Source organism: Sus scrofa, chromosome 7, assembly GCF_000003025.6.
Source record: "Sus scrofa isolate TJ Tabasco breed Duroc chromosome 7, Sscrofa11.1, whole genome shotgun sequence".
Taxonomy (NCBI): Eukaryota; Metazoa; Chordata; class Mammalia; order Artiodactyla; family Suidae; genus Sus; species Sus scrofa.
In genome coordinates this window covers 48,138,355-48,150,813 of record NC_010449.5, presented here as the reverse complement: position 1 = coordinate 48,150,813, position 12,459 = coordinate 48,138,355, and the positions used below count along the sequence as shown (strand labels likewise).

General features: G+C 51.1%; 1 protein-coding gene across 3 annotated transcripts in view; it reads left to right on the top strand.

The window, feature by feature from the left end:
• The window catches only part of RASGRF1 (Ras protein specific guanine nucleotide releasing factor 1), a 125,335-nt gene that overhangs the window by 95,936 nt on the left and 16,940 nt on the right, over window positions 1–12,459 (top strand). For 2 of the 3 annotated variants that reach the window (XM_003128446.6, XM_013988986.2), the window contains exons 20-23: window positions 295–355; window positions 4,311–4,414; window positions 6,692–6,776; window positions 10,651–10,848. In XM_003128446.6, the coding sequence (XP_003128494.3) occupies window positions 295–355; window positions 4,311–4,414; window positions 6,692–6,776; window positions 10,651–10,848 (448 nt within the window). Of the gene's footprint in view, window positions 1–294; window positions 356–4,310; window positions 4,415–6,691; window positions 6,777–8,237; window positions 9,348–10,650; window positions 10,849–12,459 lie in introns of those variants that run through there. The other variant, XM_021098844.1, reaches the window with a different exon arrangement.

Below are 12,459 nucleotides of genomic sequence, written 5' to 3'. Positions count from 1 at the left end.
GTGGCTGTGTCGTAGGCCAGCAACTGTAACTCTGATTTGACCCCTAGCCTGGGAATCTCCATATGCCGCAGGTGCGGCCCTGAAGAGACAAAAGACAAAAAAAAAAAAGAAGTTGGTGACAAGAAAGGCGACCCCTGGCTAAGCAAATGGCAGAGCACAGACAGAGAGGCAGAGAGCACTGAGAGCTGGGGGGGGGGGGGGGGGCTTGCACTCAAGGGCAGGGGCAGGGGCTGCTCCAGAGGTGAGGTGGGGGTACAGACTGCACTGGGCTCATCACGCCTTCTCATCCCCTAGGACTCTGACCCAGGATGACCCAGGCGACAACCAGATCACGCTGGAGGAGATCACACAGCTGGTGAGCTGGGCCTGCCGTCTGGCTCGCTGGCCAAGCCTGTCCTGCCCTGGCCTCCTGGCTCCCAGGACCCCCCACCCCTGACCCTTCATGGAACCCAGTCCAGGGGTTTCTTAGGGCTGCCCTGACAAAGTTCCCCAGGCTGGGTGACTTAAAACCACAGAAGTTTATTGTCTCATAGTTCTGGAGGCCAGATGTCTGAATTAAGGGGTCGAAGGGGCCACACTCCATCCAAGGCTTTGGGGGAGGAGCCCTCCATGCCTCTTCCAGGGTCTGGTAGCCCTGAGGGTCGGGGGCTTGTGGCAGTGACTCTCCAGCCCCTGCCTCCCTCATCACAGGACCATCTTCCTCCCAAGTGTCTCTGCGTCCTCTTCCCTCTGTGCGTGTCTGTCCCCGTGTCCAGACTTCCTGTAAAGGCACCAGTTACTGGATTAGGGCCCACACTCACGGCCTCCTCTTACCTGAGGATGGCTGTAAAGAGCTTATTTCCAAATAAGGTCGCAGTCACAGGAAACGGGGGCAGGACTTCAACACACCTTGTTTGGGGTGGCGGGGAGGGGGGTGGTCAACCCTTGCCGCCACCACCTCCCTTTTCTTCAGCCTCTGCCTCCCATCCCTCCTTGGCCCCACCCCTCCCTCTGATCACATGGTCCCTGGAAGGAGGAGGGTGAGAAGTCAGGCCTGTGGTGGATGGGCCGCCCCTGTGCACTGGTGCTGTGCAAAGCTCTTAAAGACGCGAGGTACTCTTATATGAGTGCTGGAGTTCCCATTCTGGCCCAGTGGAAGCTAATCTGACTAGGATCCATGAGGACACAGTTTCGATCCCTGGCTTTGCTCAGTGGATTAAGGATCCCACATTGCTGTGAGCTCTGGTGTAGGTCACAGACTCAGCATAGATCTGGTGTTGCTGTGGCTGTGGTGTAGCTCAGCTCCAATTGGACCCCTAGCCTGGGAACCTCCATATGCCACGGGTGCAGCCCTAGAAAGACCAAAAAAAAAGGTGCTGCAAGTTTATGGTGTGGACAGTCAGCTATAGCTCCTATTCGACCCCTGGCCTGGGAACTTCCATATGCCGCAGGTGTATCCCTAAAAAGAAAGTGCTGCAAGTTTATATCATTATCCCATCTTCCAGATGGGGCCTCTGAGGCAGGAGAAGGTCAAGGACCCCACCTAAGGTCATGGTGAGTCGGGGGGCTGGTGTGTTGGAGTCAGGTCTGGCTGACCACAAAGCAAGAGCTGGTTCTGCACAGCACGCTGCCTCACCTGACAGCCAGGATGCAGTCAGTCACTTGCCCAGACATGAGGGTCCCCAGGCAGAACTCCTGGTGGCGTTCCATTCAGTGGAAGGGGACGATGGTCTGTGTGCTTCCAGGGCCTGGCTGAGCCCACTGTTTTCCAGGTTGGCAACATGCTGCCACCACCACAAGTCAGCCCCAGAGCCCTGGGCCCCTGCCATCCATCACTGCAGCCAAGGAAGTGCCAGGCCAGCTTTGAGCTCCCCAGAAGTGGAGATTATGCAGCGGGGTGGGGGGCATACTGGCTCCCTTCTCAGACTGGCTGAGTGGCCTCCAGTCTGTTCAGAGTAGCCAGTGTGTGGCCTTAGGACTCTGGGCTCTGAGCCCACGCTTCCCTCCCGTCTCCCCTCCTGGCTGCTGGCTGCTTCTCCTGGCCCTGGGGATGGGTGGGGCCACCGTGGGGCAACTGGCACCCTGCCTGTGCCCTCGCCCCTAAGAACAGCTCTGCTAGGCTGGTCTGGGGACCCCCAAGTGCCCCCCAGGCAGGGAAGTTCAGGGGAGTAGCTGCCCTCTGCCCTTGTTTCCCTGGAAGAGTCCGACTGAAATGTTTACCCTTCAAGAGCAGCCTGAGGCGCTCCCAGAACAAAGGGCTGTCGCGCTGCCCTGGTGCTGACCTGCCTCCCAGAGCCCAGACGGCCAATGCAGGGCACAGCCAGTTTGGAGGAGGTCCTGGGGCCTCGACAGAGAGCAGGAGGGCTTCTTCTTTTGCAGGCCCTGTGAAACGTGGAGAAATTGGTCTGTCTGGCCTCTGCTTTCACAGTCAGCCCCTTTCTGAGGCCACCCCAAAAGGGAGCATGGGAATGGCCCACTGCTTGCACAGCCCTGCTCCTCCCGCAGGCCTCTCGGCCGCTCGGTGCCCACTCGGCCATCCTCTCGCTAGGCCGGGCCAGGGCCTTGGGTCCTGACAGTTCAGCCGTCCTGGGCCTTCAGGAGGGGATTGAGCTGCCCGCCTGCCGCACCTGCTTCAGAGTCTGGGGGCTCCTCTCCACGAGGGTCCTTACCCTGTAACTTGGCATCCCAGGTGGCACCTGCTTCTTTCATCCCCACATCCCCACTGCCTCCCTGACGGTTTGTCATTTCCTGATCACATTGTGTCCCCCGCACTGTGCCCCTGCATCAGGCTCCTGCGCAGACCATTCCTGCCCAGGGCAACTCTGTCAGGGGGAAGGCATGGACCCTCACCACACACACACACCACACACATGGACGCCACACACATACACATCACACCATGCACACCCACCACACATACACACCACACATGCACACCACACACATACACACATCACATACCACACACACACGTGCCACACACATACACACACCACCCCCACACACAGATGCCACACACATACACACACCATACACACACACACACTCACACACACATATGCATCACACACACACACGCATATCACACACACCACACGTGTACACAGATGCCACACACACCACACACACGGACACCACACATCACACATATAGACATACCACACATACACACCGCACGCACATACACATCACACACATACACGTCACATGTATACACATACCACTCACGCAGGTACACCACACACACACACCACACACATATACAGAGCACACACATACACAGTATAAACACCCCCCCACACACACACACACACCTCACAGAGGCTTCAGTAGGAGCTCTTCCCTCCACTCTGCTACCCTCTGTCCTTGTCTGGGTCCCGGGTCTGGAGCTCATCTGAAGTGAGGGACTGTTTCCTGGCCTTTCTGTCTGCGGTGTCCCTCAAGGACCTGGCAGTGCAGGCTGAGGAAGTAGGAGAGAGAGTCCCCGTGGAGGAAGGACGGCTGGTTCCTGACATGGGGCGGCCCCCGCTTTCCTCAAGATCAGTGCAGCTTCCAGGGGCTCAGCCAGGCAGCTGTCCTGTGGGCACGGGACAGGAGCCCTGTCCCGGGAGGTAATCACACCTGTGGGCCCCTATCTGCTAAGGAAGTTTAAAAGGAAACTTTATGGGAGTTCCTATCATGGCTCAGTGGCTAATGAATCCGACTAGGAACCACGAGGTTGCGGGTTCCATCCCTGGCCTCAATCAGTGGGTAAGGATCCGGCATTGCCATGAGCTATGGTGTAGGTCACAGACGTGGCTCGGATCCCACGTTGCTGTGGCTCTGGCATAGGCCGGCAGCTACAGCTCCGATTAGACCCCTAGCCTGGGAACCTCCTTGTGCCACGGGAGCGGCCCAGAAATGGCAAAAAGACCCAAAAAAAAAAGGAAACTTTATGGAGACAGCCATGGACCCAGACAGAACCCGAAGGGAGAGACCTCACAGCCTGGAGTCAGACGGCCTGGGCGTCCATCCCATCGGCCAGTTTCTAGCAGGGTGCCTGGGGAACATCGCGAACCTCTGAATGTCTCTTCATGTGTTGGGGGTGAGCAAGGGCCCAACGGGCCATCCTGAGGTACAGCACAGGCCCGCACACACACGGAGCACAACAAAGAGTGGCACCCAGCCCCTTCTGCCCATCCTCCCCTCCGGTTGTCCGGCCTCCAGGAGAGCCTCCCCATCACGTCCCACCCAACCACTTACCGGAATCGGGATGGAGGTTCCCTCTGAGAAGTGGCCAAAAAGCCAGGAGGTGTCCCTCCTGGGCCTAACCGGGACCTTGCTCCCTTCAGGCTGAAGGCGTGAAGGCCGAGCCCTTTGAAAACCACTCTGCCCTGGAGATCGCGGAGCAGCTGACCCTGCTGGACCACCTCGTCTTCAAGAAGATCCCTTATGAGTGAGTGGGTGCGGGCGCCAGACCTCCCCCACCTCCTCCTCAAGCACCGTCTCAGGCTGCATCTTTGTCCCTGAAGCATGCGCAGTAGATTTCTAGAGCCACAGGGATTGACTCTCCACAGCTTGAAACAAAAATGCATGTGCCGGCAGGGAGGAGGGAGGATTCCTGTCCCCTTCCCATCCCCACGTTCCTTCCTTACCACCAGCTACATGCACACACACACACACACACACACACACTTTTTCAGAAGCATCTCTAACTTGGCACTCCTTTTCTGCAGTTCTGGAAAAGGAGTTATGTGTTCATGCAGGTGTACTCGTGTGCCTGTGAGCAAATGTACACACACATGAGTGTGTTGGTGTCCGTGCAGGGGCAGACTTGGGGGCAGCTCTGGGCTTTGAAGAAGCCCCATGGCCTGGTTGTTATCAGCTCTGGCCTGTAGTTAGTCACCCCCAGGTGTTTGTTGTACCTATACTTTTTACATAATTTTGTGCCACCTTTTATTCATTTAATCATATACCAAATCGTATCTGTAAACCCCATTTTTAATAACCGCACAGTATTCCCTGGCAGCGCCCTAAGCCATGGGGTTGTTTCCAGTTTTTACTTTTATATTTAAAGCCAGGGTGGGAGTTTCCGTCGTGGCTCAGTGGTTAACGAATCCGACTAGGAACCATGAGGTTGCGGGTTTGATCCCTGGCCTTGCTCAGCTGGTTAAGGATCCAGCATTGCGTGAGCTGTGGTGTAGGTTGCAGACACGGCTTGGATCTGGCATTGCTGTGGCTCTGGCATAGGCCGGTGGCTACAGCTCCGATTGGACCCCTAGCCTGGGAACCTCCATATGCCATGGGAGCAGCCTCCAAGAAATGGCAAAAAGACAATAATAATAATAATAATAATAATAATAATAATAAATAAAGCTGGGGTAAGTCTCCTTATAACTAAATATGTGTCTTGACTCCTGACAGTTGTCCTAGAATAATTTCCCAAAGTTGGAATCACTGGGTCTGAGGTCATGAATCATTGATCTCTGCTTTCCAGAAAGACAGAGCCACCTGGCAGCACAGAGGCCCTCACCAACACAGGGGCCACCCCACCTAGACGGAGAGTGTTGGCATCTTAGAAACCTGCCACATCTCCCGGATGCAGAGACAGTAGTTATTCTAGTTTGGGGTTTTTTGTTAGTTTTTTGTTTGTTTGTTTTGTTTTAGCCACGTCTGCAGTATGTGAAAGAACCCGGGCCAGGGATCAAACCAGCGCCACAGCAGCCACCCAAACTGCTGCAGTGACAAAGTCATATCCTTAACCTATTGCACCACAAGGGAACTCCAACAGTATTCTATTTTTTTGTTTGTTTGTTTGTGTTTCTTTTGGGGGCCACATCCCCAATATATGGAGGTTCCCAGGCTAGGGGTCAAATCAGAACTGTGGCTGCCGGCTTACACCGCAGCTCACAGCAACGCCAGATCCTTAACACACTGAGCGAGACCAGGGATTGAACCTGCATCCTCACGGATACTATGTTGGGTTCTTAACCTGCTGAGACACTACAGGAACTCCGACAGTAGTTATTCTTCATTGGCTCCCTCCTGCCCAAGGACCTCTGCAAAGGTCACCCTCACAGTCAAGGTCAAATAGGGAGCCTCTCCTGGAGGCCTGGATGGTCTGGTTTCCCATGAACTCACCATTACCAGAACCCACTGCTGGCTTGGCTGGCAGGCTCCTTTATCCTCCTTTCTGGCCCTTTTTTGTGGCCTTCTGTCCTCCCTCTTCCACAGACTAACTTATGCAAGGTGACTGGGAAAGGTAAGTTCTCCCCATCAGACACAAGATCCAGAACAAGACCTGATGTGCCCACCGTACCGTACCTTAGTTCAGCCTCTCGCAGAACCCTGTGAGGAAAGTACTCTCGTGATTCCTGTTTCACAAATGAGGAAACTGAGGCCATGAGCTGTCAGGGGCTTTACCTGAAGCCACTCATCCGCTGCAGAGCAGGACTAGACTTGATCCAGGGTCCTGTCCTCTTCAGGGCTCTGCAGAAAGTCACTCGCTCAGAAATGACAACTTCCAAAAGCAAAGAACTCAGAGTTCCCTTATGGCCTAGCAGTTAAGGATCCAGTGCTGTCCCTACTGTGGTGTGGGTTCAGTCCTTGGCCCAGGAACTTTTGCATGCTGCGGACACAGCCAAAAAAAAGAAAAGCAAAGCAAAGAACTCAAAGAAATCAGCAAGGCAAACCTAACCTCAGCTACCCTGGGTTTCTCCCTTACTTCCTGCAGGGAGTTCTTTGGACAAGGCTGGATGAAACTGGAAAAGAACGAAAGGACCCCTTACATCATGAAAACCACCAAGCATTTCAACGATGTGAGTATGGGGGTGGGGGAGGGGGAGGGGCAGTGCCTTTCTCTGCGGGTTTCTCTTGGGCAGGACTCCCAGAAAGGACTGTTCGCCTGAGCCCTTTTTTAGCCCTGTAATCTCTATGCATGATTTCATTGAAATCTCACCCTAACGGTAAAAGTTGCAAGCTGTTATCACACTTTTTATTTATTTATTTATTTATTTGCTTTTTTAGGGCCACACCCATGGCATATGGAGGTTCCCAGGCTAGGAATCAAACAGGAGCTGCAGCTGCCGGCCTACACCACAGCTACAGCAACACAGGATATAAGCCACATTTGCGACCTACATCCCAGCTCAGGGCAATGCTGGATTCTTAACCTACTGAGCAAGGCCGGGAATCGAACCTGCATACTCTACTGAGTCAAGACAGGAACTCCATCATACTTTAGGTATAAAGAAACTGATAGGAATTCCTGTCGTGGCTCAGCGGTGACAAACCCAACTAGTATCCAAGAGGGCTCAGGTTCAGTCCCTTTCCTCACTCAGTGGGTTGGGATCTGATGCTGCAGTAAGCTGTGGTGTAGGTTGAAGATTTGGCTCAGATCCTGTGTTGCTGTGGCTGTGGTGTAGGCCAGCAGCTGCAGGTCCAATTCGACCCCTAACCTGGAACCTCCATATGCCCTAGCCTAGGAACCTCCATATGCCTTTTTAGGTGCGGCCCTAAAAAGACAAGAAAAAGAAAGAAAGAAACTTATACTCTTAAGGGCAGAGGCCTAAGATCTCCTGACCGTGTCTGGTGGCTCGTGGCCTTCCTCTGCCACCCAAGGAAAAATATCTCTCCTTGCAACTTCCCCACTTTTGCCTGAGCTCCAACCCCTGCAACCACAGGATCCCGCCCACTTCCAGCCTCGTGATAGCCTTGAGGGCATTTACACTCAGCATCTTCATTCCTCTGGGTTTAATCATGAACACAAGAGCCTTTGATGGCTGGAATGGGAGCACGTGATTCCACTTGTCCTGACTGCCTGGTCAAGATCACATCACATCAACCACAGGCAGGAGCAGGCTCCCCAGCAACGCCCCTCCCTCATCCTGGGAGGGTACTCAGCAGCCTGGAGGAAACAGGAAGGAGCCAGGTATTGCAGCTCAGGGGAAGAGCCCCCTAGTGAGCACAGAGCAGCAGGTGTAGCAGGAGAGGAAGTGATGGAGGCAGGCAGACCCCAGGAAACGGTGAGACCTGAATCTGACCACACCTTACCCACAAATCCAATCACAGCCCCAGGCAGCAAAAAACCATTCCTCTCCCTCCCGCTGCCTCCTGTGTGCCCAGGGCTCAAGAAAGTAAAAGGCAAGAATGTGAAGGGAGCATTTAAGCATTTATTGAATGTTGACCACGTGCCAGGCACTACTCTAAGGATTTCATAAGCAGCATCTCATTTAATCCTGTTATTCTCATTTTTATTTTATTTTCTGTTATGAATGAAGAAATGGAGGCTCAGTTTCCTCTGCAATAATCAGCAGGAGAGCCTTGCTTTGAACCCACGCAATCTGCCTCCGGAGGGCTGCCCACATCACTGCCTGGCATTCGGCCATCTCTGTTCAAATCTACCTCTTTTTGACCAGGTACACAGACTGTGTGCCTCTGTGATGATGATAATCATGGCCTGAAACTGTGATTCTTAATCTTTCCTTGATACAGTGTTGTAGTTTTTCTGTCTTTGGGGTATTTTTTTGGGGGGGTGTTTGTTTTGGTTTGTTTTTTGCTATTTCCTAGGCATGTTGCCTTTGTCTTATTGAATGGTACGGGCTAAGATCTCCAATGTCAGGTCTAGAACTAGGGTGAGGTGAGTAAGGTGCTCAGGGGACATAGTTGGGGTACCACTCACCCTCAGGTACATGTCCTTGCACCCTGGATGCCTCTAGACCGGACCCTCTAGGACAGAGTTTAACAGAAATGGTGTTGGTCAGTCTTGTTCCTGGTTTTAAATAGAATGCTTCTAATATTTCCCCTTAGGATAATGTTTGGTTCTTTATCAAGGAAAAGTTCTTTTTCTTATTCCTTGTTTACTAATAATGGCTTTTTACCATAAATGCGTATTGCATTTTATCAAATTTTTTCTGCATCTATTGAGATGGTCATATGGTTTTTATCCTTTAAATCTGTTGTGATGAGTGACAGTTATAGATTTTCTCTAATATTCAATCATCCTTGCATTCTAGGGACAAACCTAATACGTTCATGTCATGTTAAACAAATGGATGTGTCATTTTTCCTTCTTGTATTGTCTATGTCTGGTTTGAGTATCAAGATTATACTGGCTTCGTAGAATAAATTGGCAGGTATTCCTTTTTTCTCTGTTCTCTGGATGATTTGACCAATCTGTGCCTTTTTAAAAAATTGTATAATGTATGTAAACCTGTTTTGAATTCAGTGATTTCTTTATGGAAAAAATGCTACTTCAGTTTAGTTAAGGGTTGTACTATGTGTGCTATTTTGTGTCATCATTCCTTCTTGATTTTCTTCTGTAGTTTTCCATTCTTAAATAGTTTTTGTTTTGTTTTGTTTTGTTTCTTTTTAGGGCCGCACCCATGGCATATGGAAGTTCCCGGGCTAGGGTCAAATCAGAACTGCAGCTGCCGGCCTACACTACAGCCACAGCAACACCAGATCCAAGCTACATCTGTGACCTACACCACAGCTCATGGCAACACTGGATCCTTAACCCACTGATCGAGGCCAGGGATCAAACCCACATCCTCATGGACACTAGTCGACTTCATTACTGCTGAGCCACAACAGGAACTCCTAAATGTCCTTTTATCACCTTTATTTTTTAAATAACAAGTCATCTTTCTTGTACTTTTTATTTTGAAGTAATTATAGATTCACAGGAAATTGCAAAGAAATGTACAGGGAGGTCCACTGTTTCCTGCCTCCCCACTGCCTTGCAGTTCCTGTTCCCTGATGTTTTAGCCCCAGCTTCCCACTCTCTGGCTGCTGCAGGTCCAGTCCACGTTTAGTTTGTGTGTATGTGATTGTTTGCTGTAGAGGCAGGAGTAGAGAAGCCCTTGGAGACCTCGTCTACATTTTTTCTTTTTCTTTTTTTTTTTTTTTTTTTTGACCACTCCGCAACATATGGACTCCCAAGCCACAACCTCAAACTAAGCCGTAGCTGCAGCAGTGTTGAATCCTTAACCCACTGTGCTGGGCAGGGAATCAAACCCAAGTCCCAGCGCGCTCCCAAGATGCTGCCGATCCCACCTGTGGCACCACAGCAGGAGCTCTGACCTCTTCTACTTTATGTGAGGCCAGAGATGCCCCAAAGTGTGTGTCCTGTACAAAGCTTTAGGTGTATAATGGGAGAGTCCCTCAGAGCTTGGCTCTTCTTAACTCTCTATTCTCCCAGATAAACTTTGGAATCGTTTTGTCAGGTTCTCAAGATAGCTCTCATGGTTTGTTTTATGTGATTGCATTAAATTTTTGTATTAGTTTTGAAAAATGACATATTTACATTCCCATATGTGAGTCTAATCTTTTTCTTCATTAATCAGTTCTTTCATAACCTTTGATAACATGATTTTTCATGTAGTATCCTGCATAGTTCTGTTTAAAGTCACCAGGTAATTTACAGATATTACCTTCAAAATCCCACTGGCATTTTGAAGATCATATCTTTTTCACTTTATTTTCTAATTGGAATTGCTAACATATATTTTAGAAACGTTTTGTATATTGAGTCTTTAACCAGCTACCCTTATGAGCTCTGTTGGTTATTCCAGTATTTTTCCAATTCATTCTTTTAGGAATTTTCAAACAGGAAATCCTCTCATCTGCAATTATTATCTTTATGATACTTATTCTTCTTACTTTTTCTTGTCTTATGGCGTGGGCTTATAGATCAGCAACCTGATTGCTTCCGAAATCATCCGCAATGAGGACATCAACGCGAGGGTGAGCGCCATTGAGAAGTGGGTGGCTGTGGCGGACATATGCCGCTGCTTACACAACTACAATGCTGTTCTGGAGATCACCTCGTCCATGAACCGGAGTGCAATCTTCCGACTGAAAAAGACGTGGCTCAAAGTATCTAAGCAGGTGCGGGCAGGAAGCTGGCACCATTGCCAGACGGGTTGAGCTGGGGCTGGGGCAGGGAGCCCAGAGGACCACTATCCATAGGTGGATGAGGGACAGGGTGAGGACCAACACTCCCAGGTAGAACAGAGAACCACTTCTCTTTCACCTGGGACCAGGTAGATCAGGCCCTCAGATGTGATGTTACTAGGACCTTGGAGGACTGTAATTCCCACTTGAATAGTCAGTACCCCCAAATGGGATGTGTGACAGTAATTGTTGGTCCTATCACTACTCTCCTTGAGTTGGGACAAAAGAGTGGTGGCTTCTTGGGGAGCTTAGTCCAGCTCTGCAGGTTACTGAGATGATGGCCAGATGATCTTGCAAGTCCCTTCCCAGGGCTCAGTTCATGAGCCCTTCTGGCCCCCAAAGAATTAACTTGTCACTGTGACCCATTGGATGGTTGGTGATCTTAAATATGGGTTGATCTTTATTCATTCAGAACATGATTCGGAAAAACCCTAAGGTGGATTTTTCCTCAGGAATAAAGCTCCTTGCCTTGCGGTCTTGAGGGGGCAGCTATCCTGAAAGGAGGGCACAGTGGGACACTTGGGACACTTCTTGGGGGCACTGAATGCCCCAACCGTGGCCTGCATGTGTGCAGGAAGCTGGACAGGCACCACCAAGGGACAGAGTGAGCCTCCAAAAGCGCCAATAAGTTGGTCATAGTGTCTGTGGTCCTAGAGCTGGGGGGCTCTGTGGGGCCCAAGATCTCCCAGGGGCCTGTCTCATCTGGACCACTCTGGATGTGTGTACTCTGTCCCACTCATAGTTCTCTGTGTCACCTGCTCTTCACCACTGTCCTCATATCGATGAGGTCATGATTCTACCCCCAGGCAGGTGGCAGGTCCAGAAATCCCTCCTACTTAGATAAGCAGCCAAACACAGGATGGCCCTTCGACCTCTCTGCTACCCTTCCTTCTTCATCCAGTTGCCTCAGCTCCAGATTACATCAGGACTGCAGAGTGCCCCTCCCATCTAATGATGCTGACCTCTTGCTTCTTAGCACACAGAGATGCCAGGGTCAGGATAAAAACTGGAAGATGCCGCTCTTGTTAGGGGGCTCCTGGAAAGAACAGAGGCTGGACGTGCAAGAGCTCAGGGCAGCAGGCATATCTGGCCACATGTGGCACATGATATCATGAACTCCTGAAGTCAGGGCTTGAGCAAGGCTGCTGCAGAACTCTGTGTCATCTAGGCCAATTGGCCTTCTGAGGCCTTCAGTCGTGGCTGTTGGCAAAGGCAAAGGGACACATTCCAAGTGAACATCTTTTTCCTCCTGCCTCATTCTGTTGAAGTGATGTCATCTTTTCCAGAGGCTCTTGGACCAGGCTCTATTTTCTCACCCCACTGAGGGTTCAGGCATTTCTTGACTTCATTCTCCTGCGTCACCCTGGTCGTGGAGTTGGAAGGGGACGGCATTGACCATCCTGAAGTCTTCTGTTCTCTTAGGAGAGGGCAGAATGAGGGCAGGTAGAGGTCAATGTGTATCTGGTCTGCCTTCAACACCTACGGCCAGCCAGCCTGGTCCAAATATCAAAGATGCCTCTGAAAACACATCTAGGCCAGTGCCCT